Below are 12,342 nucleotides of genomic sequence, written 5' to 3' on the forward strand. Positions count from 1 at the left end.
GGTTGACTGTAGCTATTGGCTTTTTTGTTTTTTATTTGGCTATTGTCAATGGCAACCACCAACTGTTTGATTACCAGCAATCTTCAAAATATCTTTTATGTTCAACAGAAGAAAGAAACTCACACAGGTTTGGAAAAACTTGAGGGTGAGGAAATGATGACAGAATGTGAGTTGTGAGTTTAATAGCTGGATTTAATATTCAAAGTTGACTTTATGGTAAGTTACAAAAAGAATCATAAAACTATATTGATTGAATATAAGGATATAATTTTAAAACATAATGTTATGTTTTGAAAAGGAAGACACCATATAAGAGCTAATGTTTAGCGTCAAGTCTACGACTGCTATCATAAGGCACCTTTCCTCCACTACACAACACACAGGTTCCATTCTACCTCAACCCCTTCTTTCACCCTCATCCAAACACACTCACACTCTCTGACTCTTGCATACGTGCCATTGACCAAAATCGCACTCCATATTTCAATGGAGCTTTGGATATGGACAGGGCTGGACTGGGACGAAAAAAGTGCCCTGGCATTTTATATTATATCGACAGGCCCCCAAGTGCATCGACCCATGCCCGGTATGCCAGATTACCAGTCCAGCCCTGGTCTGACATGTACAATAACACGCCCCGTTTCAAACAGCCCTCCCACACGGTCTACCTGACCGAAAACAACGTGCCAGGAGCCTCGATTTGCACCATTGCCGCACAAGACACAGAATTACTTGCACAATACCTGGTACCTAGTGGCTAAAATCACCGCCATGGACGCGGACGCCAGGCAAAACTCGCGTCTCTTTTATGAAGTCCTACAAGCTACAGATCTCAGATCTCAGATCTACAGATCTCTAAAACTTTGACATGGAGCCCAAACAGCCATAGTCCTGGTACAAAGAATGGGACGACCTCCCCAAAATTCTTAATCACCCTAGGATAATAAAATGTAAATAATAATGTGTATGTTGTAATGTAATTTAATTTGAAAATATAAAATATAAATGCAAAAGTACAAACTACACAAATGACAACAACACCAACAACAACAACAACAACAACAATAATAATAATAATATGTATACAATATGTATAGTATATAATAAAATACAACATAAGATATACAATACATAACAAAACATAGCAATTCTGTTTTAAATACATTTATCAATAATTATTGATATTATTCAAATAATTATTTTAACCTTTGAGCTATACTCTGTATTTTTTTATAAATTATATATATATATATATATATATATATATATATATATATATATATATATATATATATATAATTAAATAGAATTATAATTCTGATTGATTTGCTGAACAACAGTGACATTAGCTATTGAGCAAACATTGTTTGTTTCATTGTGTTTTTCTATCTTTGAGCTATACTTGGTATTCTTTTTTCTTCTGTGAACTAGACCTTATTTTTTTGTCTTAATGCATAGTTTGTTAATAAATTACAAAATAAACAAATGCATTTCTTTGTCATTGCTTCGAATTGTAAGTGTACTGCAACAAGATGATGAATTATTAAAGTCATTTAGTGCATTAGCGACTGTTTCTTTATTCTGAATGTATTCTGAGGTTGTTTGTAGTACAATTTTTAACCTCTCATGTGTAAGTGGAGTAAATATATTAACTCTTTTATTTTTCTCTTTGCAGTTTAAACAGGGAGACTGAACCCTGACCAAGAACCAGCTCAGTTATGCCTATAAAAGGTGATTAAAGTAAAGGCTGATTCTATCACTCTCTGTTCCCATCCACTCTCACTCTCTCTCACATGCACAAAGCATCTGAGGTGTCCATGTTTTTGTTTTTCTAGTCATACTCCAATAAACCCAGGTAGGATACTGCAGCACAGACTGATTCAGGACTCTGATTTTTTGACTTTAGATTCTTTGTCATCTAAAACAGACTATAGGACCTCATCTAAGGGTGGAGGTTTTTCAAATCGCTCATGGACACGTTATAACCAACAGGATTCAGTTCAACCCCCACCAGACTATAAACATAATGTTTACATTCCTGGAACACCATCAACTCTCTGTACACTCAAACTGGGAAACAATGGGAACATTGAAGTTCTCATTCTCAACTTTTGGCAAAAAGAAAAAGCCAAACAATAACATATTATATAAACAATTGTATATTTTAGTTGTATTATATGTACTAAATGATTTGGCAACAACAGAACTTAAAAGTACTCTGATAATTATTTGTATTATTTGCATTTTTGTTTTTCAGTTAATTGCAGTATATCTGAAAGCATTACAATGATTTCCTCAATTGTAATTATCCATATTGATGAGAATATAGGTTATATTTTCCTATTTTTATATCCTTTATTTACCAAAATGTATAGAATAAAGAATATCATAAAATTTTCTTAATATAACTCTTTGGTCTTTCTTCTTGTATTAAAAAAAAAGTAGTGTTTCCATTGCAGTGGTTCTTGCTGTGCCAAAATGACAAGAGACATTAAGAGCATGATGATTTAAAACCGTGCATCTCTTGTCTACATATACCAGTGACAGAAACAAAAATTCATTTAGAATAAAAAGAAGAAAATTAGGAGAGCAAGAATGTGACTTTAAAGGCAGCTTTTGAATTTACATTTAATCATTTAGCAGACGCTTTTATCCAAAGCAACCAAAGAGCAACATTAAGTGCTGTGACAAGTCCCTTGTAGTCTAACGTAGTACACGTGGCAATTATATATATATATATCTATCCGTGGTGCTAAACTTTATTCTTGTTGGATGACGCCCAAACGTTTTTTCCATTTGTCAAGAAAAACTAAATAAAATAACTTAAATTATCAATACATTTAATTTGTTACTTTCACAATCTGCAGCTAAACCGCACATTATATATAGGCTTTCAATAAGAACATAAATAAGGATTTTCGCAAAAGTCAAAGTTCAAAAGTAGAGCAGAAATACTATTTTTATTTATTTATTTATTTTTATTTTTTCTCAAACATATTTTAATGAAAACTTTTACCTCCCCCAACGTCGCTGCTTTTCTAGGGAGGATGCAAGAACAGCCATGCTTTGCTTTCATAATGCTGTTGGACGGAGGCATAGAGAGCAGCAGCTCAGCTGAATCTGATCAACGGGCGGGATCCACGGCACGGCGCTATGGCGATGCACTGCTGGATGTTTTCAAGAAACCACATACCCGCTAATCTCGATTCGTTTTGGAACATACTGCTATATTTCTTGTGAAAGACAATAAAAGCATTAACGTGCGCTCTGCAATGGATCCGTGGTGGAGAAGGCAGCTCAGTTTTGTCGTCCTCTCCGCGTTGTGGATTCTCGCCTCTGCTGTAACAAGATACTCCATCCCTGAAGAAATTCCAGTGGGCACCGTGATCGCAAATATCGCCACGGATTTGGGCCTTGAAGCGCACAGCCTGTTGGAAAGAAAGGTAAAGCTGGATTATATTCATAGCAAAAAATACCTAGAAATAAACAAAACCACTGGGGAACTGTATATCGCTGAGAAAATTGACCGGGAGTATTTATGTCCAGCCAAAGCATCATCGTTTTGCTTTCTCAAGATGGACGTGATAATCGAGAGTCCAATACGCATATTTAATATCGAATTGGAAATTATGGACATCAATGACAACGCGCCTCAGTTCAGAAGGGAGAGAATACCACTCGATGTTTCGGAATCAGCAACACCTGGAGAGAGGTTTTCTATAACAAACGCGGTGGATGCAGATGTTGGCGAGAACTCAATCGAGACCTATTATCTGAGTGACAGTAACGCGTTTACGATTGAAATCCAGTCTGGAAGTGACGGGACTAAATATGTAGACCTGGTGCTAAAAGCAAGTTTGGACAGAGAAAAACAAGCCGTTCATACGCTAACCCTCACCGCCGTGGACGGAGGCGTTCCTGCGCGCTCAGGTACGGCCAGCATTATCGTTCAAGTGCTGGACACCAATGACAACGCCCCTCGGTTTGATCGACAAGTCTACTCGGTTGATCTAATTGAAAATGCACCAATCGGGACACTGATTATGCAGCTGAGTGCAACCGATTTGGATGAGGGTGTCAATGCGGAGGTCGTATACTCTTTCACTTTATACACATCTGAGAATACACAAGAAAAGTTTTCTTTGGATCCCAGCAGTGGAGAAATAAGAGTTAAAGACATGATTGATTTTGAAGAAGTGAAGAGCTTTGAGATATATGTTGAAGCCAAGGATAAGGCTGTGAATCCACTTTCTGGTCAGTGTAAAATTTTAGTGTTCATCACTGATCTAAACGATAATCATCCTGAGATTACGATAACATCTAATCAGTGTTCGATTAAAGAAAATGAACCTGTAGGAACAGTGATCGCTGTCATCAGTGTGAGCGACAGGGACTCTGGGGATAATGGTAAGGTTATTCTCTCCATCCACAATGCTCCATCCACAATATTACCATTTGCTCTTAATAAGTCATCTGAAGACTTTTTTGAGTTAACAGTCACAGAATCACTTGACCGCGAGATCAAAAACAGTTATGATATCACACTTCATGTGACTGACAGAGGAACCCCACCTCTGACCAATAATAAAACAATCAGTCTTACAATTCAAGATGTCAATGATAATGCCCCAGCGTTCCCTCAGTCCCTTTATACCATTCATCTTATGGAAAACAACGAACCCGGGATGTTGCTTGCCACTTTAACTGCCCATGACCCAGACTTGCACGAAAATCAGTATCTTATTTACTTCATCATAGAAAAGGAGATCGCCAACACGACAACGTCCATGCTGTTTTCAATCAATCCCGAGAACGGCAACCTCTACGCTTTACACACGTTTGACTATGAAAGAGAGAAGGAGTTTCTGTTTCACATCGAAGCTAGAGATTCTGGACTTCCTCCTCTTAGCAGTAACGTGACTGTACACATCATCATCCTGGACCAAAATGACAACACGCCAATCATAGTTTCTCCATGGCGTCCACAAGGTGCTGTTATAGAAGAGGTAATCCCAAGGTCGAGTGATAAAGGATCCCTGGTAACCAAGGTCATTGCGATGGATGCCGACTCGATGCAGAACTCTCGTATTACTTATCAGTTCCTCCAGATCACAGACTCCACGCTCTTCAGCCTCGACCAGTACAACGGTGAGATAAGAACCACTCGCATGTTCAGTTACAGAGACCCCAGACATCAGCACCTGGTCATCATAGCCAGAGACAACGGAGACCCTCCTCGCTCCGCCACAGTGACCATCAAGATTTCCACAGTGGAGCAAGTAGTCACGCAGTTTACTGAAACCACAGAGGTGCCTATCGAATACGACCTGTTCACCGATCTCAACCTGTATTTGCTGATCGGTTTGGGGTCAGTGTTGTTTCTTCTGCTCATTACCATCCTGGTGATCATCGTGCTGAAATGTCAAGAACCGAAACCCTCACAAGCGGCTCCTCAGGGTAGGAACAGTATCATCAGCCAGAGGAACTCCTCCACCATTGCTGACTCTACTCTCATCTCTAGTGATGCCTACTGGTACAGTCTGTTTCTGGCAGAGACTAGAAAAGGGAATGTGGTGGTGCGGCAGCCCCTTCCCAACGGAGCAGGGTTCATTGTGTCAAGCATCCCAGGAAGTGCTGCGCTGACTGAGACCAGTGCTTCAAGGTCTTCCACTTTACAGGTACTATAAATGCATTTAGACTCATATGTACTCATATGCTTATACAGTGACCCCAAAAAGTATTCATAAATTGATTGTTTGTAATTGCATTATATAACAAAACTTCAAACCAAGTGCATTTATTTTAAATAAACATATCTCAAGGACACTTTTTAAGCAAAATAAATAAATAAATAAATGGTTTATTTGGTTTTAAAATGATAAAATGATGTGAACATATACAGATCAAGTTAAGTATCTGGACCCTTTAGTGATACCTTCATAGTTAATGTGATGAGTAAGTGAAGACTTCAATTGCAAAAGCCACTAAGTGCCGTCTGAAATGTTATTCTAAAATTAGCATTTTTATCAGGTTCCAATGTATAGGTTCAGTGATTTAACTTTAATGGCAATGAAAAGGACCAGTTTATTGCCATTATACTGAAATTACTGAACTTAAATATAGGAGCCTGATAAAAAAAAGTGTAAACCTGACTTCAGACATCCACTAAAAATGGCCTGTTGATTAAAATAAATTAAAAACTGTAAATAATAAAAAGCAACAAAACAGATATTTTAAAAATATATTTATAATATATAAAGTTGACAGCTGGTGTTAATGCACCAGGATTTGTAGAAATTTGGATGTAAATGGGAGAACGAGTATGACAAGCCTTGGGGGTGTGAAGTAAAGGAAGAGTGTGAAAGAAGCAGTGCCAATGAGAATTGTGCACATTTTTGCAACGTTAAAGTGGTATGAGTGATAGAATTAATGTTTTTTCCTGATATGAAATAATCCAAAACAAATAACAGTAATGTAAAAGTGAAAGTGGGCTCGAATCTGTCTTAGAGTGCTTCCTGTGCTGTCTCTAAATAAATAAACTTATGTATTTTTATATTTCAGATATATTTTAAATAGATTTTCAAATTTAAAAGTGTAAATCTTGCTGCTATAGATTTTGACACTTTTGACACTATTTTTTACATACAAAATTTTGTTATATAATTTGATCTTTATATAAATATCTTTTCAACCTAAATATAGTTATATGGTCCAAAATGTATTTGCATTTACCTAAAATGTATTTTTATGATTGGAAATATATTTTCTTGCCCACTGAAGAAAAAAGGTTTACAACATACTGCATTTTCTGTTTAAAAATAATAATAAAACGTATTACTCAGTGCTATTTACAACATATATTTAGAAGATATATTTGAAATATATTTTGGCCAGAGAAAATAAAAATGGGTAAATGGGTAAACTGAGGAAGCATTCTGACTGGCTTTTGCAGTTCGAGATCATGAAGGATTTTAAAGGGTAAACTGAAGATAGTTTCAGATGAAATAATGAACAAAAAGTAGAGATAGACCGAGATTAAAAAATAAATAAGATCATTCAGAGTATATAAGAATGTATAAGAACACCCAGTAATGCTTATATAATAATTATTTATTTTTATTTTTTCATTCAATTTTTCTAATAGAAAAACTAATATTCCATGTTTTGATGGAAAAGTAAGATGGCAAGCTATTTAAAAGCTATAGATCTGAAAGCATGGCACAAGCAATGGCAAGGTTGTAGGTTTGATTTCCAAATCTGATAAAATGCAAAATGTCAACATTTATGTGTTTAGAAAAACTTCAGTCTTGACTCTGTTAGACTAATGGTGTTTCCATTTATTGACAGGAGTCAAGCAGTGATTTACCCTGATCTGGACATGCTGACTGATGGATTACAACCTTCCACACCAGGCTCACTGTCCATGAGATACAGATTGATCTTCTATTTTACTGTTTTTCAGGGTTTCATTCGATTCAAGACTGTGAAGAATCAAAGTTTTCAAACACCTCTGTGTATAGCTTCAAGAGAGCATTTTAATATGCTTTCATATTTTGTATTAATTCCTATAATTTTAATTTCATTTTTATTTTTTCATTTATATTACTTATTATTTCCCATGCTCTTGCAATACTTGTGTCAGACTAGGCATAATGAAAGACACAACTCAGATTATTCATTTACTTCTGTTGAGTTATTTTGACCATCACTTCTTCTTCCACTCCGTGTTCTTCGTGTGGCCTTTTTGGCTAATAGAAGAATTAACTTTCAATTGACATTTTGGATATGAAGAACAACATTGTATGAGAGAGAGATTCAGTGCAGCTTTGTGGTGATTTAAGGATGGGTCTAACAACTGTATATCAGCCACTTCTAACCACACTGAGCATGACTTTGCATGGCTAAGACAAACAAGATGGCCTTTTTGTATCTAAAAAGACTTCTAAATAGACTACTACAGAGAAAAGAGAGAAGTGATACTTCACGACTACAAGAAGAACTGCACTGTCTGGTTCTATGAACTATAAAATAGCTGGTAAAGACAAAGAAGGTCAAGATTGTTAAACGGTTCAGATATTGAAGATGCTCTATTTTCACATTGTTAAAATGTGCTGATGAGAAAGCTGTGATTGGATGAGCACAATATAATGAGCCAGGCATTGTCTTTACCTCAAAACACTTGGTTTGCCAGCTATGTGGTGCACATGCATACATAGATTCATGTTTATTTCTATCCTGTCTAACAAATTCCATAAACGGCCTAAAACGGATTTTCTCTGGCAAGAGGATTTAAATAAATTAATAATAATAATAATAATAATAATTCAAGTACTGTACACTATTTGAAAAACTAGACAAACCCTATAAAGAGTAATAATCACATGAATGACACTTTACAATAAGGTTTCATTTGTATATATTAGTTAACATTAACTAACAGTGAAAATACTTCTACAGCATTTATTAATCTTAGTTAATGCTAATAGCAACATTTACTAATACAATATTAAAATCAAAAGTTATATCTGTTATTGCATATTGTGTTATGTTATTATAATATAGTAATATTGTATAACTAAGCTGACATGAATTAGCAATGAACAGTTGTATTTTTAAGTAACGTTAAAGGGATAGTTCACCCAAAAATGGAAATTTTATGTTTATCTGCTTACCCCCAGGGCTTCCAAGATGTAGGTGGCTTTTTTTCTTCAGAAGAACACAAACAAAGATTTTTAACTCAAACTGTTGCAGTCTGTCAGTCATATAATGGAAGTGATGGGAATCACAGATTTGAGAGTAAAAAAAAACATACACAAACAAAACCGAATTAAACCTTGTGGCTCCTGACGATACATTGATGTGTAAAGACACTAAATGATTGCACTGTGCAAGAAACTGAACAGTATTTATATCGCCACCTGTCTCTCAAATGGACCATGGACGATCCTAATTGAGATTGTAGATAGAGTGTCAATGGTCCATTTGAGAGATAGGTGGCGGTAATGCACCTATAAGTCTGTGATCTGTCGTGAAGCAAGAAGAAGAAGAAGATGCATCACACGCAGGCAGAAGAAGAAGGTGTGAATGTGCTCAGGACAGTTTGGACATTGTGGTGAATCAGAGGTCAAAAAAACGCAATAAATACTGTTCAGTTTCTTGCACAGACCGATCGTTTAGTGTCTTACACATCAATGTATCATCACGAGCCGCAGGGTTTAATTTGGTTTTGTTTATGTTTTTTTGACTCTCAAAAGCTGTGATTCCCATTCACTTCCATTATATGACTTACAGACTGAGGTTTGAGTTAAAAATCTCCGTTTATGTTCTACTGAAGAAACAGACACTTACATCTTGGATGACCAAGGGGTAAGCAGATAAACATCAAATTTTCATTTTTGGGTGAACTATCCCTTTAATAAAGATCAATACAATAGCAAAAGATTAATAAATACAGTTGCAAATGTCTTTGCTCATTGTTAGTTAATGTTAACTACGGCATTAATGATATTAATCTGCCCTTATTGTAAAGTGTTACAATTACATCAGTATGGCAATTGCTACAGTGTTTTGCCATAAACCAGTGAGACATAAAAAATGTACTGTACTCGGTGCAAAACAACAAAAAGGTTTAAAACATTTATCAATGTACCTTTTTGCACATATATGTAGCCAGTGCTAAATTATTACCTTGCCAAAAACCTTAATAATTGACAACAATAAAATAATATTTTTTGGCCTTGTTTACTGAAGTTTTTGAGATTTATATTGTTTTTTTTTTATTATGAAGATAAGCAAATATGCAAATTCTTGTTGATGTATTTAATGCTGATTCTTATATAACAGTGCAATGTTTTAGGCGTTTATTAATTGTAGTGATATATTTGAAAATTTCATTATCATTTTGTAGATCTAATATCATGACTTAAATTAAAACTATATTCCTTTCCTTTCCTACTGAAGTGAGTGGGAAGGTGTTAAAGAGTGAGAATAATACAAGAAAATGCGTTGTAGGAGAAAAAAGTTGAAAGAGAGAGAGAGAAAACCGCAATATAGGTCACTTGAAACATGTGATTTGTATTTGGATTGACACATCCAGTTACCAGGACACAGAATGATGCTTCAAGCTGCCATTAGCAATTTCAGCCATGTGATTCAGTTTAACTTACTTTCTGAAAGGTGACAGCACAAATAGGAGTTCCTGGCAGCAGATTTGAGAATTAAGAGACAAATGACACAAGTAACAGAAATGTTATGTGCCTTTAGCTGTTTGCTTTAGGACAGAGAAAAGTGTGCCTGAAAAAATTAAATGACCAAAAAAAAAAAGAAAAAAAGAATGGAGGTCAATATCTTAATACTACCAGTATATTGCTTTACATCACAGTCTCATTGACATGCCTTGGGTTACTTATTTCAGTATTTGTATTTCTGTTGCCTTACATGCAAAATGTCCTTCTGCAAATGGTAAACAATGCCTTTGTATCCTTGCTGGATTTTATGATGTGCCCATTGCTTGTAAATACTGCAATCTGAATAAAAGCTTTTACAGTATATTTCTGGGCTTTCAGACTCACTGTATTGTGAGTGTGTGTGTAAGGATGTATGATCGCATAATGACAAAACACACTACTTCATTGGTGCTTACCTAAGCAGCACTGTCTCCATAGAAACAGTCACCATGACAAAACCTCGATTTCTTCAGATTCAGGAAAGCACACATTTTTTAATCTCCCCAACACATACTGTCCAACTGCCTATTTATTCTTTCTCAGTTTGCGTTTTTCTTTTAGAAACACACATGCAGATATACAATACAAATGTATTTTCAGAATACAGATCTTAGTATTGCATCAAACTCCAATAGATATTGCATCCATCTTTCTAACTGAAGGGATATATATATAAAATAAAAATAATGTTCTTAAAAGTATTTTTTAAGTGGTTAACATACCCAAATGAGCCATCTGTTTATAATGTAATTTTAAACATAAATATAATTTTTAAATGTGCTTTTACAGTTTGTCTGTGTGTATATCTTAGTTACATTTCAAGGATACACACCTTATGAATTTTGATATGGTATTAAATGAGCAAGAGGGAAATTCTGCTGATTCAGTGTAATGCATGCATTTGTGTTGTACATATTTCTACACTAGTAGGGTCTATTTAGCACGCATAGCCTGTAGTGCAATGCAGTTCTGCCTTACAGTAACTGACCACAGGCACGCTTTAGCTCGTCTGTGGCTTCTTCTGTAACACGTAAAGTCACTTCCTGAATGCAAAAGACATGAAATAATTATTATTATAAACATATTTTTTTTCTCAGTGTTTTTCTTTTCTTGTGTGTGAAAAATATAATACCACATAAAGCTCCAAAACATCATAGAAATGCCATTTTGAGAGTGCAGTTTCTGCCCTAAAGGGCAAAACCACAAAATTTTCACAAAATCTCATGAGTATCAGTCCAGTGTTATCTATTAAAATATATTTTTTGCTTATTAATACTCTCATTTTGATATGATTATGATTGGGTTCTCACTATGTTGAGGGATGCAGACAGAGATAAACAAATAAAAAAGGAACATCCAAAAATCTGTGCAAAAATTAGGGTTTTTTATTTATTTATTATTATTATTATGTGTTTATAGTTATACAGTAACAAAACCATGGTACAGGTGTCCCATAGCAATATACACAGTCTGTAACAAGGAGTCGGAGGCGTTCGGATCCATATGCAGCATTTATTCCACAGAATGGCAATACAGGCAGAGATCAGGAATGGCGTCAGGTGTGTCAGGGATAACCAGAATCGTAACCAAAAACAAGCAGAGATCGGGACAGGCAGCAGAGAATCAGAGTCAGAATACACAGTCCAAAGGTCAAAACGCAGGAATAACAAACACAGGGAAAAACGCTCAGAAATGTCAGACTGGCTAAACAAGACTTCGCATCGAGTGAGAGTGAGAGTGCTGCTTTTATGTGTGTGTGTAAATGAGGTGCAGGTGTGGCAAGGAAATTGGCTGATGAATGAGGTGCAGGTGTGGCAGGGTGATTGTAGTTTGGGTGTGGTGCAACAGTATGAGAGGTGCTAGTGTCCAAGTGACATCTGGTGGTTGATGGGTGGAATGGTCCTGAGTGGAGTGCCCTCTAATGAAGTTCATGGGCACTCCATCTAATAATCGTGACATAGCCCACCCCCAAAGGAGCGGCTTCCAGACGCTCAAAACAATCTAGGAGGGCGGTGGAGCGGAGGCGGAACAGGGGGAGGGATGGAGGGCCAGGTCAATGAGGAAGTGCAGTGGACTGGGGCAGAGCAGGTGGAACTGGAGCCCTTCCTGGGCCTAA

At 36.0% G+C, this 12,342-nt stretch overlaps 1 protein-coding gene across 1 annotated transcript; it reads left to right on the forward strand.

The window, feature by feature from the left end:
- The first annotated feature begins 3,272 nt into the window (after positions 1–3,272).
- LOC132132711 (protocadherin alpha-C2-like) lies at positions 3,273–8,515 on the forward strand. Its single transcript, XM_059545201.1, has 2 exons — positions 3,273–5,678; positions 7,348–8,515. The coding sequence occupies exons 1-2, from the start codon at positions 3,273–3,275 to the stop codon at positions 7,369–7,371; spliced, it is 2,430 nt and encodes an 809-aa protein (XP_059401184.1). The 3' UTR covers positions 7,372–8,515.
- The last annotated feature ends 3,827 nt before the right edge of the window (positions 8,516–12,342 follow it).

This window comes from Carassius carassius, chromosome 49, assembly GCF_963082965.1.
Source record: "Carassius carassius chromosome 49, fCarCar2.1, whole genome shotgun sequence".
In the NCBI taxonomy this organism is placed as follows: domain Eukaryota; kingdom Metazoa; phylum Chordata; class Actinopteri; order Cypriniformes; family Cyprinidae; genus Carassius; species Carassius carassius.

Excerpts from the sequence above, each read along its gene's own strand:
- LOC132132711 (XM_059545201.1), top strand. The coding sequence starts at position 3,273 with ATGGATCCGTGGTGGAGAAGGCAGCTCAGTTTTGTCGTCCTCTCCGCG. Across the intron at positions 5,679-7,347 it reads CAAGGTCTTCCACTTTACAG|GAGTCAAGCAGTGATTTACC; the intron begins GTACTATAAATG and ends ATTTATTGACAG.